The sequence below is a fragment of the Sinohyriopsis cumingii genome, chromosome 5 (genome assembly GCF_028554795.1).
Source record: "Sinohyriopsis cumingii isolate HCF-2022 chromosome 5, ASM2855479v2, whole genome shotgun sequence".
Classification (NCBI taxonomy): Eukaryota; Metazoa; Mollusca; class Bivalvia; order Unionida; family Unionidae; genus Sinohyriopsis; species Sinohyriopsis cumingii.
The window spans coordinates 51,326,845-51,343,411 of NC_142965.1; the positions used below are offsets into that span (position 1 = coordinate 51,326,845).

The 16,567-nt window shown below is 36.0% G+C and overlaps 1 protein-coding gene across 1 annotated transcript in view; it reads left to right on the forward strand.

Annotated features, from left to right (window-relative positions):
• The window catches only part of LOC149799153 (A disintegrin and metalloproteinase with thrombospondin motifs 6-like), a 122,403-nt gene that overhangs the window by 35,988 nt on the left and 69,848 nt on the right, over nucleotides 1-16,567 (forward strand). The window contains exon 2 of the mRNA XM_089958143.1: nucleotides 5,326-5,439. Within this exon, the coding sequence (XP_089814269.1) occupies nucleotides 5,326-5,439 (114 nt within the window). The remainder of the gene's footprint in view (nucleotides 1-5,325; nucleotides 5,440-16,567) is intronic.

Sequence of the window (16,567 nt, forward strand, 5' to 3'; positions counted from 1 at the left end):
TTGGAAGGGGTTAGTTCTGCGGGTCTGCTAAACTCGATCCAAACAGGGGATTTCAAGCTGTCGTGATCTATGGATAGTGTCAAGCGATCGTCTTCTTTGGGTTGACATTGTCGCTTGAGTGCGGTGAGCAAAGAATCCCACATCTCGGTGATAAACCCTTCTGCTTTCTCCAATGGTACGTCGGACTTGAAATCTTTAAACTTCACTGTGTAGGTGTAAGCCGTGGTTCTAAATTTCCTAGAGGAGCGCTTTTCCGTCTCTCGAATGGAATAGTACTTTTCAGGGTTGACTAAGGGTGGTGAACTTTGTTTAGAGGGTTCGGATTCTGGTTCACTCATGTCCTCTTCAAAATCACTGGCATGAATTTGTGCCAAGACTTCAGCTCTGGTACGAGGCGATAGATCACGTTTCTGCCTGTTACTTTCTTCTTCTTTCTTCTCGAATGAATAGGATCGTTTCATCTTGAGTGAAAAACGTCAAATGACTCAAGTTTATACACCATAGACTAATTTATAGTCATGGCAAACCAGTGTATATAAAAAGGGTGTGTGTCTTGTCCTTTCACTATTCATTTCACTCTCAAACCGAGCACAACGATGGAAGAGACTACCCAGATGGAACGTTTCATCAGAGCTTTGCGAGGGGTCATTAGAAAATTCTCTTCAGACCAGCCGACGGACTACTCTCCTTCCTTTCGAGATAAAAGTCAAGATACTTGCTATATCTGTCAGAAGAAAGAGCATTGGTCTTCAGAGTGTCCAGACCGTCAAAAAAGAACAAAAACAGGGGCTAGAAAAGACAAAAGTCAAGATACCTGTTATTATTGTCAAGAAAAAGGACATTGGTCTCCAGATTGCCCAAGAAAGAAACAAGAGGAGTCGGAAGAAAAGAGGGATTCTTCAGAAGAAAAGAGAGATTCTTCAGAGGAAGAAAGCAGCCAGGTGAAGAAAAAGAAACAGGAGAAGAAAAGAAGAAGGGAAGAAAGTAAGGAGGAAGAGGAGGAAAAGACTGTGACGGTGAAGAAATTGAAAAAAAAGAGAGAGTAAAAAACAGAAACAGAAGAAGTGAATGTAATTTATAAAGTGTTCTGTTGTGAATTGTGAATTGGATTGTAACTATGGAGAAAAGAATACATTAATTATATAAGGTAAGTGTCTTTGAGTTTTGATTTTAAAATAAGAAGCTACACTCACGCACTCATACACAGACATGTACTATAAGGGTAAAATGTTTTTTTTTGTTGATTTTTGAGTTATTGGCAAATTGAAAGGCTATCTCTTTCCGAGAGAAGTGGGTGGCCCTGAAAAGGGCCTTTTTTGGTGTAGGGGTGAGTTTAAGCAATCAACTTTAACTGCCTTAAGCCTTTGCCACGGCCGAGGCCTACTTCTGATGATGATGATTGGGTTGAAATTACTAAGGGTAGTACGATAGGCTTAGTCACAGGGTTGGCGTGTTTAGCTCGGGAAGGTCGTATTCTCTTCGGTCGTGATAAAGAAGTCTGATACATTTGTTTCAGACTTCTTAACTCCGCTAAAATGTCCAACAGTACCGTAGCCGTTTGATTTTCACCCTCTTGTTTCTTTGCTGCTACTTCTTCTTCTTCTTGTTTTTTTCTTACCTCTTCTTGTTGCTGTTGCTGTTGCTGTAGGAGAAAAGCTTGTTCCGCTTCCTTTTGTCGTTGCATAAATTTCTCCAATTCTTCTTTCTGTCTCTGTCTAAAATTCTCCACTTGCGGTAATGAAGAATGAGACGAAGGTTCCGGAACAAATTCTTGCGAGGTAAAAAAATCCACAAAATCCCAATGTACCTCTTCTGAAAGTAAGTCCGGGTTCCCTTGGGCGGTCTCCACTGCTGGTGCACCCCAATGGATCGTTTTCTGAGTTTCCGTCATGTTGAATCACTGTCGCATAGATTGACAGCACACAGGCGCTAGCGAATCTATATAGACTTTATGACGTCACAGACTGCTCTCTTCGGATTGGATGCGGACTGACTGAATTTTGTAACGCGTGTTCGGATTGGTGAATGAACTCAATCCGTTTCAATCCTTCCTCTACCTATAAATAAGCGCAGTTCACTGCATTAATTCACCTGTTCTCGTCGCCTCACGATGTGGACCACAGTTGAATCATCCACCCTTGTGTCTTCCATGATGTTTAGGACGGACATGCTCATGTATGTCCGGTCCAAGTGGACTGTTGTTGATAGGACAGATACTAGTCTATGGATGAGAAGAGTTTACATAGAAAGACAAGGATGCCTCAAGAGGGTACTTGTGTATGGACCTGCAGTTAGAAGGAGTTTAAGAAGAAGATGGATCAGACAGATGCCGTCTATGTTAATATTAATATTAACATAAACCCAAAGACCCCTTTCAGGGCTACCCACATTTCTCGAAAAGAGATAGCCTTTCGATTGCCTACCCCTTTATAAAAAATTTAAAAAAAAAAATATCCCATGTTCAATTCCCCTTGTCCCTAAAGTAGTTTTTTTTTTCTAACATGTTCAATTCCCCTTTGTCCCTAGACAAACCCAAACTCTATTCCCATGTTCAATTCCCCTTGTCCCTAGACAGACCCAAACTCTATTCCCCATGTTCAATTGCCTTTGTCCCTAGAATCGATATTTTTTTCCATTGTTCGAATGCCTTTGTCGCTAATCTCAATATTTCCTTTTTTTCCTTTCTCCAATGTTAAATTCCATTGTCGCTAATCTTACCCAGGGTTTTTTGCCCATGTTAAATTTCCATTGTCGCTAATCTTACCCAGGGTGGTTAATGTTAAATTTCCATTGTCGCTAATCTTACCCAGGGGGTGTTTTTAATGCTAATTCCCATTGTCGCTAATCTCACCCTTTTCACTACTAATGATGATAAGTGCTTGAAATGCCCGATCAAAATGACCAGATAAGCGATATATTTGTCATCATGTTTTCTATCTTCTTTTCCCATGACATTTCCAGTTTAAAAATTTAGACGTTTATTTTCCTTGTCACTAATGTCAGTCTCACTATACATTCTTTTCAATGGCTTACTTTTTATTAATAGTTTTCAGAAATCAGAAAGAAGAATTGATATTACAGATGTTGCTGTAATTTGTTTCTTCACACTGATTCATTAACCTTGGACGGAAACTATTTCTAAATCATATAATTGAAACATATTTTCACTGCAAATGTTTGACACTATCAGACACATGTATGCGACGATGACATGCCCTCCATATAAGTTTGTAGCTCACCTCTGACCAGAAAAATCACGCTGCGTTGACCTTGTGATAAGGTCATACGATTTTGGCGCAAGAGAATAAAGCATTTTAAAAGACAGATTAAGCTGATAGCATGATGTAAAGATCTTACTTGTGAATAAGAAAACCATGAATAACTATTTGCGTGCAAGAGATAAGAAATATATATTCTTGAAGTTATTTTAATTTGGTGTTTAAATTGATAAAATTTGACAAGAATGTGCGATTGAATTAATAAAAATGTTAAACCACGGCAAAGCATTAAGTCCAAAGAATACATATCATTTGCGTTTCTTTCTTTATGAAACCTATATGACAATCGTCTGTTTCATCTCTCAACGTGTAGTGAAAATTAAGAGCCTGAACTCAAATGAATGCACATTGGAAAGTTTTGCACTGCACATCCAATGGTAGACAATTAAAATAAAATTTCTTTTTTCTTAAACCAAAGAATAGACCACCGACAGCAAATAAATCCTTTTCTGCTCAAATTGTAAAATTATCTATTTTTTATCATGCAATCCAAAGTGAAATAGAAGGACGTAATTCAGAATTATAATCTAATCTTACAATCTTGAATCTTGCACCTATTTTGCCTGAATGTAATAAGCCCATATTTCAATTACCTTAAAAACAAGATCTTAAATCTTGCGACAACATGAATTATACGCAGCTATAAAAAGAATTGCTTCTTTGTAAACTTGATTTTGATAGATGTCCCCAGAAACTATCAGAGAAGTTTATAACCAGTTTGTACTTGTTTGTCCACTTAGAATGACGTGTGATATGCATGAATACAGGAATTGTCAATGCATATAAAATGAACTATTATTACTTTTACGTTTGCTTCGTTTGAAAATGGTAGACATATCCACGCCACGAAGATATGTCTAAAATAAATAGTTCACATTAATCAAAACCAATTCAGCAAAAAGTAAATTTGTCAAGAAATAGTATCATTAACATTAAAAGCATATTACATTACATCTCACTGTGCGTGATTTTATCCAAACCAGACCAGGTATATAAAAAAAAAGCCAGCTGAATAATAACATTCTGAACGTAGTACCTCATTTCATTACTTTATAAACATTGTTCCATTTGATCATTAAAATAAAATTAAAATGCCCCACTATGTATCGGCCCAAGCTGTACCCGACAACAAGACTAACAGTTTAGTAGAGTCACACTTCCAGTATAATACTTAAAGAAGGCAGCCGGTTACAACCAATTTAAACGTACTCTCCAGAGCTCAGTTCGAAAGGGATGTAAACAAGATTATAGAGTAACAAACAGAGCTGACAAAATGACATCTTAAGCTCACGCATACATATATACAACCAAAAGTGTGGTAAAAGGAAAACAAACGTATGAGTGTTCACTCAAATACAAACACACTATCACTACTGAAACGGGTAGGAATGTTCAAAAACATACATATATAATATTAAGCAGAAGGGTGGAAAGGGATTAATCATTTAGTTGTGAAGGAATACGACAAAATACATACAAGCATAAAACACTGCGTTTTATCAAATAGTTGAGGTACCATCTATTTCTGTGAGGTCTGACTGGCCCTAACAAGGCTCGTTTCTTTTAGCCCTGTGAAGGCCAAACTCGTTTTAAAGACCATACCTTCCGGTATGGCTTCACATGCAGCACATATTTGTCTCCATCTATCTCCACTCTTGAAATTGAAGGAAACTGAGAATAGTCGATGAGATGAATCTGCTTCCATCTCCAAGTTCTCCACTTGATTGCTGCTGTCCAAGTTTCAGTTTCAAGTTTTCTTGCTTTTCACTGAAACATTTCCCACTGTTGCCATATTAGCCTTTCTGCTCTCCGCCCTTCAGCCTTTTAACATGAGCCCATCCAAATAGTGTCCACTTCCTCGTTTACGACATATCTGATCAGTCCCTTTGCTAGTATTTGTTTGGATACGTACAGGAAACTTCTGTAACATTTCTGCTCTGTATAGCTCTGTAGTGTTAGATGATGCGATCTCTTTGGCCGCAACTGAAGAAGATGATGACGAAAATAAAGAAGTTCCTTTAGAGATGGAGCTTCATTTTTTCTTCAGATGGGGCAACACGTGACTAAAATCAGGTTTATCTGGCATCGTCGCTACCGTAGGAGAAAGGGAGAAAGCGACGGCAGCACAGAGTTGCGTGGTGCCTACAAGGTTAAGGCTTATGTGAGTACGCGCATATTCAACTACAGTAGATCTCTTGGTTTTCGTCTTGTGTGACGTAAATTTTAAGATCCCATCGTACAGGAGAACGACTAGCATCCAAATACCAATGGCTGTTTGTATTGTGTCACTGAGGATACAAGTGTTCTTTCCGTTTCACTTGAAACTGTACCATGTAGTAGCAAATGTACCCATACAGCCAGGAGGTAAAGTAAGAATTATCCCCTCTTCTATATTATCTATGAGGAAAATAATTTGGGTTGACCAAGGGAAGGTAATAACGCCACGAAGCCCATCTGGCACGTTCATGGTTTATCTGTATCTTTATACTCTTATTTGTGTAGTTTGACACCAAAACGAAAACATTGTACTGGGACTCCTTCCGCTAAAAAGTATGACGTCGACTGGCAAAAATCACATTAGCTAAGTGGAGACATGGTTTAGTACGTCTTGAATATAATGCATTTCAGGAACACCGGCAAGTTCCAAAAAGGATTTCTGCTTAACGCAGCTTTTGACTCTGTTAGACTGTCACAAATTTCTAACAAATCGTTTCTATTCCGGTGTATCGGTTTTGTCTATATATTATCCCTAGCAATAGTAATGGGACGAATTAAACACATCTGGTCTTGATCGCTGTTAATCAGGATGATGCTTCTCTTGGTAGTGGTAAGTTACTCAAACAATAAAATTGTTTTAGGTTTTCCACTGCCTTCGTTCTAACTTCGATCGCAGTTAAGCAAGTGACAGATAAGACAGTGAACAATATTTTGATGATACGTGTTTCGCGAAAAGTGCAAGATGGAAGCTGAGATACATGTATGTGCTAGGGAAGCTGATGACTAACTTCAGCACAGCTCTGACTACCAATAATTGGGATTTAAGTAACTGTTTTGACCAATTAAACAAATTCTTTCAAAAAAATAACATACCTATTGACCATTATCTAACCTAATTGTAGAGGTTAATATGTACTTTGATATTGCTCCCCATTACCTCATCCCACCACATTTGCTTAACCAAAGAGATTTTCGATATTTGTCAGCCTGAAATGTACTCTTATAAGCAGTTAATTCCATTTCAATTTCCACTTGTACACGATTATGTAATAAAATCCGATGTCCACATATTGAAAACATTTAGGCAAGGGAATCAAAATTGAAGATTATATGCGACGTTTGCTAATTGAATGATAAATACAAACACTTTAAATTAATGAAAGACGTCTACTGCTCAAAAAAAAAAGAACTCTTCACAAGAATTATTGCCTTCAGATTGTGATTAAATACCATCACGTTTATTTAGACTTTAATTAAGCACCTTGTACATACAATAAAACTAACAGGCGGCAACTTGCCACTATTTATATGGCCCACGTGTCCCGGCAAAAATATAAAATGACAGCAGTGTTAGGTGTATACGTATTTGACCACTGCATGGAAGAAACTAGCTTAACAAACTGTCCACAATTAATCCATTTGAAGCTCTTAATGTTCCTTAAAGCTGCATCATAAGCAATGACATTACAGTAAAACCTGTCTTGAGAGACCACTGCTATGAAAGACCACCTGTCTTGAGAGACCAGGTTCTCCATGTACAGATTTATTGATTATATCGTGTTATGGCCTATTATGAGAAACCACCTGTCATGAGAGACCATTAAGTTTTGGCAGAAGGGGTGGTCTTTCAAGAGAGGTTCCACTGTACACACAAAACAATAAAACTAATTAGGGTTAAACATGCTTGTAGGAAAGTCACCGAATGACTCCACGTTAGCAACAACTCGCCTGAGAGACTTGTTTGCTGCCATTCAGAACCATAATACTGCAATCAAGAAATACTAACAAAATCGAAACAATGACTGACATCAGACTTATTTTGATTCCAGTCATATGATATCTGATGCACCAGTTGTTTAGAATGTTACACATAATTACCGGATAATATCAACAGCATACAACAAAATATAAACCATTTCTTCTCCAATGCAGATATATTATCTAGGAATGGTAGCTGTATAGCTACCTCGTTTATAAACAATTAATAAATCTTGTATAACAAGGACCCTTAGTTCAATCCACAGCTTACAATAAACAAATCAGCATGATATCATATATAATCACACAGCTGTTTGCACCTTTAAAAAGCAGTCATAAAACATTATGCACGTTTCCACCAAGGTCAATCATGTGCATGTTATCTTGTACGTATATTCTGTCTATTGTATCCTGTGTCTTTTAAAACCAATGCATGAAAAGTATTTTATTTAGCTGCATCTTCCTCGCCTCTCTGTTATTCTTGCTAGCAGGGAATTGCTTTATCAAACTAATCATCTTGTGAAACCTGTCTTATCCGTCAATTACAACATTACTGTCTTCTACCAAACGTGTACGCCTGCAATTAAATACACTGCATAGGACTGAAAAAATACTGGAGTGAGAGTGATTATATTGTTTAACATGAAGATATTCGATATCTGTTACATACTTTGAAACAGGATTTGCAATTTATCTTAACTAAATCTAAAGTATATAAGCATTAATCTAATGAAGGAAATCATAATCCATTCATTATTTCTTTTCATCAACCCACCACACCAAGTAATTCATCTACACCACAAGCCTTAGACCGTTGTCATATCACAAACAGTTATTTTCATTTCTCCAATACCTGATTGTAAAAACTAAATTGTCTAAACTTGAAAAAACTGCGTTTCAATCGCTTTACATGCCTATCAAGAGCTTTCCTCTACTGAATGACTGTGTTATTTATTTACACTCTTTATTTTTTCGTAACACTTTTACATTTCAGCCTCTATTTCTCTGCTAGACAAATCTCATTATGCAGTTCTGAGCATCCTTCAAGGTTTGCCTGTTTTCCTTGGTTTAAAACTGACAAAAACTGACTGAATTGCTTTAGGTTTATGTGGTAGCTTAGCTTTAAGTATTTGTTCCACAACATTTTTGAAAGTCGTTATAAAAGTCGGAAGGACTTTATCCACGTCTCACTTGTAGATTACACAGGTATTCAACTTGCTGCGAATATCGTATAATATCATCATTTGTTCAACACAAAACTCTAATGGAGCAATTGATACGTCAAAAACGTAGTGACAGAATAGGTGTACAGTTTTTGAGAACCTGAGGAAACGATTTTTAATCTACATTAGTTGTAGGTTCGAGGGAAAGCGAAGCTCGTAATGATCCGGTATCAAACGAGGTTCCATGGTGTATAGACGGATATACAGTATCAGCCTCCGTATTATTTCATACTTTATCACACAGCATGAAACTAAGAGTTTGTCTATGATTTCTTGTCCCATATTAAAGGTTTGAAACTATTAGTCCAAGAGCTAGTATGGGAGTTATTGTTCCATCTACAGGGATTGAAACTATTAGTCCTCGAGCTAGTATGGAAAGTTTTTATTCCATCTGCAAGGATTGAAACAACGAGTCCAAGAGCTAGTATTGGATTTATGGTTCCATCTGAAAGGTTTGAAAGTTGATTGTATCACACATGCGTGCAAATGCAAATCATACAGTCTTAATACTCTGGCTATTCTGGCAAGATATGCCATCTAATTATTTCAAATTGCTTTGCCATTATTGTATACAAATACAATTGGGTAGGTTTGATGAAACATTAACAGCTTTCAAATGTCTCCTTCATTTTCTTATTCCTTGATAGGTTTTAATACGAAATAGAAAGACTAAGCTTCTTAAGGCTTAGTCACTTGTAATACTCTGGTGTTATCAAAGGTAAAACCTTAACGTTAAGCTTAATCATAAAGCAAAGTTTTCAATCCATCAACTTGCTCTATTTTTTTTAAAATCATTGCTAAACTTAAATATTGACCACTGGTTTCCATCCATCAACTTACTCTATTAATTAAAAAGTCAATGTTAAACTTAACCGTAAACCAACGTTTCTAAACCATAAACGTACTATTTTAACTAAAAATGTCAAAGTTTAGCATAATCATAAACCGAAGTTTTCAATCTATCAATTTACTCTATTAATTAAAACATCAATGTAAAACGTAATCATAAATTAAAGTTTCAAACCATCAACTTAAACTATTAATTAAATAATCTGTGCTCAATGCGGTCGTATACCAAAACCTTCAATGAATCAACTTAATGAATTAATAAAAACATCAGTGTTAAACTTAACCATGGACCAAAGCTTTCAATCCATCAACTTACACTATTAGTTAAAACAACAATGTTAAAAGTAATCATAGACCAAAACTTTCAATCCATCAACTTACACTATTAGTTACAACATCAATGTTAAACATAATCTTAGACCAAAGTTTTCAATCCATCAACTTACACTATTAGTTACAACATCAATGTTAAACGTAATCATAGACCAAAGCTTTCAATCCATCAACTTACACTATTAGTTACAACATCAATGTTAAACGTAATCTTAGACCAAAGCTTTCAATCCATCAACTTACACTATTAGTTAAAACAACAATGTTAAAAGTAATCATAGACCAAAACTTTCAATCCATCAACTTACACTATTAGTTACAACATCAATGTTAAACATAATCTTAGACCAAAGTTTTCAATCCATCAACTTACACTATTAGTTACAACATAAATGTTAAACGTAATCTTAGACCAAAGCTTTCAGTCCATCAACTTACACTATTAGTTACAACATCAATGTTAAACGTAATCTTAGACCAAAGCTTTCAGTCCATCAACTTACACTATTAGTTACAACATCAATGTTAAACGTAATCTTAGACCAAAGCTTTCAATCCATCAACTTACACTATTAGTTACAACATCAATGTTAAACGTAATCTTAGACCAAAGCTTTCAATCCATCAACTTACACTATTAGTTACAACATCAATGTTAAACGTAATCTTAGACCAAAGCTTTCAGTCCATCAACTTACACTATTAGTTACAACATCAATGTTAAACGTAATCTTAGACCAAAGCTTTCAGTCCATCAGCTTACACTATTAGTTACAACATCAATGTTAAACGTAATCTTAGACCAAAGCTTTCAATCCATCAACTTACACTATTAGTTACAACATCAATGTTAAACGTAATCTTAGACCAAAGCTTTCAATCCATCAACTTACACTATTAGTTACAACATCAATGTTAAACGTAATCTTAGACCAAAGCTTTCAGTCCATCAACTTACACTATTAGTTACAACATCAATGTTAAACGTAATCTTAGACCAAAGCTTTCAATCCATCAGCTCATTGTGGAGTCGATGCATCATGGTGAATAAGCGTCATTACATATATCCTAGCAAAACTCAGACTACAATTATATTTCCTCTGTTTCTGGTATATGCAACTAATCACCTTTATCCCTTTTACTACACATTAATCCACTTTAATTCAATAAATCTTGCAAGGTTTCATCTTACGTTGATCGGTTCGTTTTATGTGTATTACTTTTGTAAAGGAAGTAACCACAAGCCTAAGTATAACCCAGAAAATGGATATTTTACATGATACTGTTTTATTAAACAACAAGCAAATGAAATGTTCTATATATTTTGATAAAGTCTAAAGTAAACTTTTTCATAAATATTACAATTAGAAACTATACCACTGAGGTACGTAGCAAACATGCCATGGAAAGAAAGCACGATTTATTCAAAACATCTTCCTGGTTTGGCGAACCTCAGAGTGGGAGTAATTGTGGTCTGAATCCAGCACAGACACCCATATGTCAGTTTACTGACGATGCCATCGTAGTAAGCGATTATTTGCCAGAGTTGGTCTCGTGGCAGGTGCGCAGGAGAAAGTCGAATCGCCTGTGTCGGTGACCAGCAGGGTTCTCATGCGTTTGTAAGCATTGGTGCTGACCGCTGTAAATTCGCTGATTGAAGTTTCGACCATTTCTTTATCCTCCGGAGCCTAGACCTTTTCTGTTTTTCATAGGACATTATGGTCTCGGTTACCGCAAAATCAGTGAGCACGCCCAGTTTGATCATAAACCACAGCTACTCGATGGGGCCCAGCCACTGTCATTATTGGGTACCTCTTTTTTATTCGGGCTTTTGTAAGTGACGTTAAAACCTGAGGAGAATAACTAGATGACAGCCGGGAAAGAAACGTCCAAGAACACGAATATATTGTGGTCGTTCTATGAGAGTGGCTTGTTGAGTGCCACCCTGATCATTTCACTATAAGGATGGCGAACCGTTCCAAATATGAGGCGCATTACCCCATTCCCAAGACACTGCCTGGGTAGAAGATGGTCATATTAAGACTTACTATCTACCTCACGTTGTAGCCGCTGGATGTCCTCTCGGCATGGCTACGGGCTTGCACTTCCAACCTTTTCGACTTTGTGCCGCACTGTTCGCGGCGGAGGCTTCGGTTAAGATTTTGGCCACCAGCTCCTCGTGAGTCTCTGTAATTTTACTCAGACATCGATGATCTGCACTTATTTTCTTGGGATCTATAGCATGGATTGCATGCCAGCTCAACTGTTCCACCCTCTTGTGGTCGAGCTGTTTATCTTTTCCACTAACAAGAACCCAAACAGCCGTTGGTTCTCCCACCGTGGCCAGCGCATACTGTTTCACTCCTCACAGGTCATGTTATTACATACTCTTCACAGCTCATGCTATTTCATACTCCTCACAGTGCATACCACTTCATATTCCTCACAGCTCATACCATTTCACACTTTTCACAGATCATTCTATTTCATAATCCTTACAGCTCATACTCTGTCAGAATGTATTGCAATGAGGTTGGTTTGATCCATGGGTCGCCTAAATATTAGTACATCGTCTCTTTGCTTTAGTACATAAGCATGCTGCCTAGATCATATTTTATATTCAAACATAGGGGCCCCTAAAACATAGGGCCTTAAACCCAACAACAACAACAATATTCAATCATCAACAAAGGGAAGGGAATCAGGCAGTGTATATGTGGCTCTGCTACGATTCGTTGCAGCAAATGGGCGCCCCGATTTCACCTCAAACATGTTTTGGCCTACATCCGTAAAGATTAATAGCTGACCACCAAATATTTGCCGCCCCCCCCCCCCGGAAAAAATCTACAGGCGCTATTGCTGTGACACCATCGGTATTATGTGATATGTACTGTGATTTACCATGTAAAGTCCTCAACCTTGTTGTCTATAACTGCAAGTAAAGAATTCTTGCTTTTGCATGTAGCTCTTACGTATTTGGCACAAATTTTGTTTCGATTCATTTGATCTTTCAACAATAGAGTTTAACTTCACAGTAGGAGGTTGAATTACTGATAGTTATTTTTCGCCAAGCTGGAGACCTAATTAACCTTTTACTGAAACTGATTACAGTATTTGTCAATACCATTACCGCAGGGCGTGATCAATTTCAATTGTTTTAATCTTTAAACTGCTCTAATTAAATTTACTTAGGATATCAAATATTGTCGTCAATCACAAAAGTATCAAAACTGTCACCTCAGATAATAGAATCATTTGGTGCAAAATACCCATACAATTTTTCGATTATTTCACTCGACAAGAATAAAACACTTTTCAAATGACTGAGTAAGTTTATAGGGAGACGCCTGACACAATGACCTTGCTTTTTAAGAAGACGATAGACAGCAGATCGCTTTCAAAGTACACTAGATCATAATTTCATATTTACGCACAACCCTCTTAAATAACGGTTTCATATATATTTTGTGTATGACTGCCACTAGCCTAACAGAGACGACGCGAAACAATTCCGTAAAAGAGTATTAAGCACATTGGAAAGGCTATATTTTCTACACACCATCGGATGACTTTGAGAAAGTGTCGTACTCATGAAAAATACAAATGATATGTAGCCCATTTGATGATACAGTCACTGCAATTATGTGTAACAATCAAAAATAATTATAAACTGCTATATGAAACAATGAATCTTAGCTTGTAGAAGTTACAGACCTCAAACATTTATCTGTTTCAAACTATGTTAAACAACATTGTATCCTTAATATCAGATTCTTCATCGGTACAGATTGCCGAAATGTAAAATTCGTAACTATTAATATAGTTTTAACATCTGGAAATATTAGTGTCATTCAGTGCATTTCATACATATGGCAGTCACTTTCCTACGCAGGTTGTGCATATGAGAAATTTGAGCAACCAGATAAGACAGTTTGAATGGCTTGTCCTTGAATTGGGTTTTTAAAAGGTTATGAAGAAAAATATCTTGCATCGACATATATTTTTTTATTATTATTCTGAACGGACATGTGTAATAAACATCCTGCAAAATTACCATGATAAACTTCAAGGGCAGAAAATAAACAAATTGTATTAAACAGACATAAAATGTATTTGGGCGAAAAGCACAAGTTAAAAAAGAAAAGAAATAAACATTATTTACAACTCGTTTGCAAGCAAAAACGTATACTGTAAAAAATATTGCCTCTGCCATTCTAATGGCGTCTTAACTGTCTAATGGTGTTAATGTCTAATTGTGTCTTAACTGCCTAATGGTGTCTTAACTGTCTAATGGTGTCTTAACTGTCTAATGGCGTTAATGTCTAATAGTGTCTTAACTGTCTAATGGCGTTAATGTCTAATAGTGTCTTAACTGTCTAATGGCGTTAATGTCTAATGATGTCTAAACTGTCTAATGGTGTTATTATCTAATGGTGTTACTGTCTAATGTGTCTTACATGTCTAATGGTGCTGCTGTCTAATTGTGTCTTAACTGTCTAATGGTGTTACTGTCTAATGGTGACTTAGCTTATAATGGTGTTACTTTCTAATGGTGTTACTGTTCAATGTGTCTTAAAAGTATAATGGTGTTACTGTCTAATGGTGTTACTGTCTAACGGTGTATTAACCGTCTAATGATGTAAATGTCTAATGGTGCCTTAACTTATAATGATGTTACTATTTAATGGTGTTACTGTCTAATATGTCTTACATGTACAATGGTTTTACAGTCTAATAGTGTCCTAACTGTATAATGGAGTTACAGTCTAATGCTGCATTAATTTAAAACGGTGTTACTATTTAATGCTTCTATTCTCTAATGTGTCTTACATGTCTAATGATGTTACTGTCTAACGGTGTCTTAACTGTCTAATGGTGCCTTAGCTTATAATGGTGTTACTATCTAATGGTGTTACTTTCCAATGTGTCTTAAAGTCTAATGGTGTTACTGTCTAATGGTGTATTAACCGTCTTACGATGTAAATGTCTAATGGTGCCTTAACTTATAATGATGTTGCTATTTAATGGTGTTGCTGTCTAATATGTCTTACATGAATAATGGTGTTACAGTCTAATAGTGTCCTAACTGTATAATGGAGTTACTGTCGAATGGTGCATTAACTTATAACGGTGATAATATTTAATGCTTTTACTCTCTAATGTGTCTTACATGTCTAATGGTGTTACTGTCTAACGATGCTTTAACTGTCTAATGGTGCCTTAGCTTATAATGGTGTTACTATCTAATGGTGTTACTGTCCGATGTGTCTTAAAGTCTAATGGTGTTACTGTCTAATGGTGTATTAACCGTCTAATGATGTAAATGTCTAATGGTGCCTTAACTTATAATGATGTTACTATTTAATGGTGTTACTGTCTAATATGTCTTATATGTCCAATGGTGTTGTTGTCTAATAGTGTCCTAACTGTATAATGGAGTTGCTGTCTAATTGTGCCTTAACTTATAATGGTGTTGCTATTTAATAGTGTGACTAACTAGTGTGTCTTACATGTCTAATGTTGTTACTCTCTAACGGTGTCTTAACTGTCTAATGGTGTTACTGTCTAATGGTGCCTTTACTTATAATGGTGTTAATATCTAATGGTGTTACTGTCTAATGTGTCTTAAACGTATAAGTGTGTTACTGTCTAATGGTGTCTTAACTGTCTAATGATTTTATTGTCTAATGGTGCTTTAGCTTATAATGATCTTACTATCTAATGGTGTTACTGTCTAATGTGTCTTAAACGTATAAGTGTGTTACTGTCTAATTGTGTCTTAATTCCCTAATGGTATTACTGTCTAACGGTGTCTTAACTGTCTAATAGTGTAAATGATTAATGGTGCCGTAACTTATTGTTACTCTCTAATGTGTCTTAAATGTCTAATGGTGTTACTGTCTAATGGTGTCTTAAATGTCTAATGGTGTTAGTGTCTAATGATGCCTTAACTTATAATGGTATTACTATTTAATGGTGTTACTCTCTAATGTGTCTTAAACGTCTAATTGTCTTACTATCAAATGGTGCCTTAACAGTATAATGCTGTTACTGCCTAATTGTGTCCTAACTGTCGAACGGTGTCATAAATTTTGTAATCTTATCAAAAATGTGATGCTTTTTTCAAAACTTCATCTAACCAGACCCCACATTATTTGAATCATTTCGTATGATCGTGCAAGTGTATTGACGTGAAATTTCAAGGTTCTAAATGGCTGAAGGCATATATTATTTGAACCCATATAGTTTACGTTACATGCAATATGTCTGAGTTTTGATTGCAACATAGTCATTTTCGACTGTAATAACTACTCACCAGTATCAAATACAATAAAACGATTGTCTTCCTATTACAATCAGATCCTTATATCAATGCATGATACTGTCTTCAGGCTTGACACTTGAACCAGAAAAAAATGCTTAATGTGTAATGTAAGCAACTTAAAAATATATTTGTCAATCATTCCCACACTGAATGCTATTCTAAAACAGAGGGTTGACATTCATCGATCTGTATAATCAAATATTTACTGCAAACATCAAGATACCGTAGCAACTATGCCAAGTAACGATACAATTCAGAATTAAAATCTTTTGGCAACGTCTTTAAGTTTAACTATAACAATAGACTTAAAAAAATAAAAAGGCAAGTACATAACACAAACTTCATTAATATCTCATATTTTTGGTTCTGAAAGACGATAACTGACCCATGATGAAGCTTTTATTGAATATTCGTTATCTGTTTTGACTGTGATTTGTTTATGTGGTTACACTGAATGTTCTAAACTACACAGTGAAACGAACCAATAGTCAATCAGTAATGATATTCACCGCAACGAATCAAATTTGCTATGGGTATTTTAAAGCATAGTTTCTTTCGTCTACACTAGGTACATTTTTCAAGTA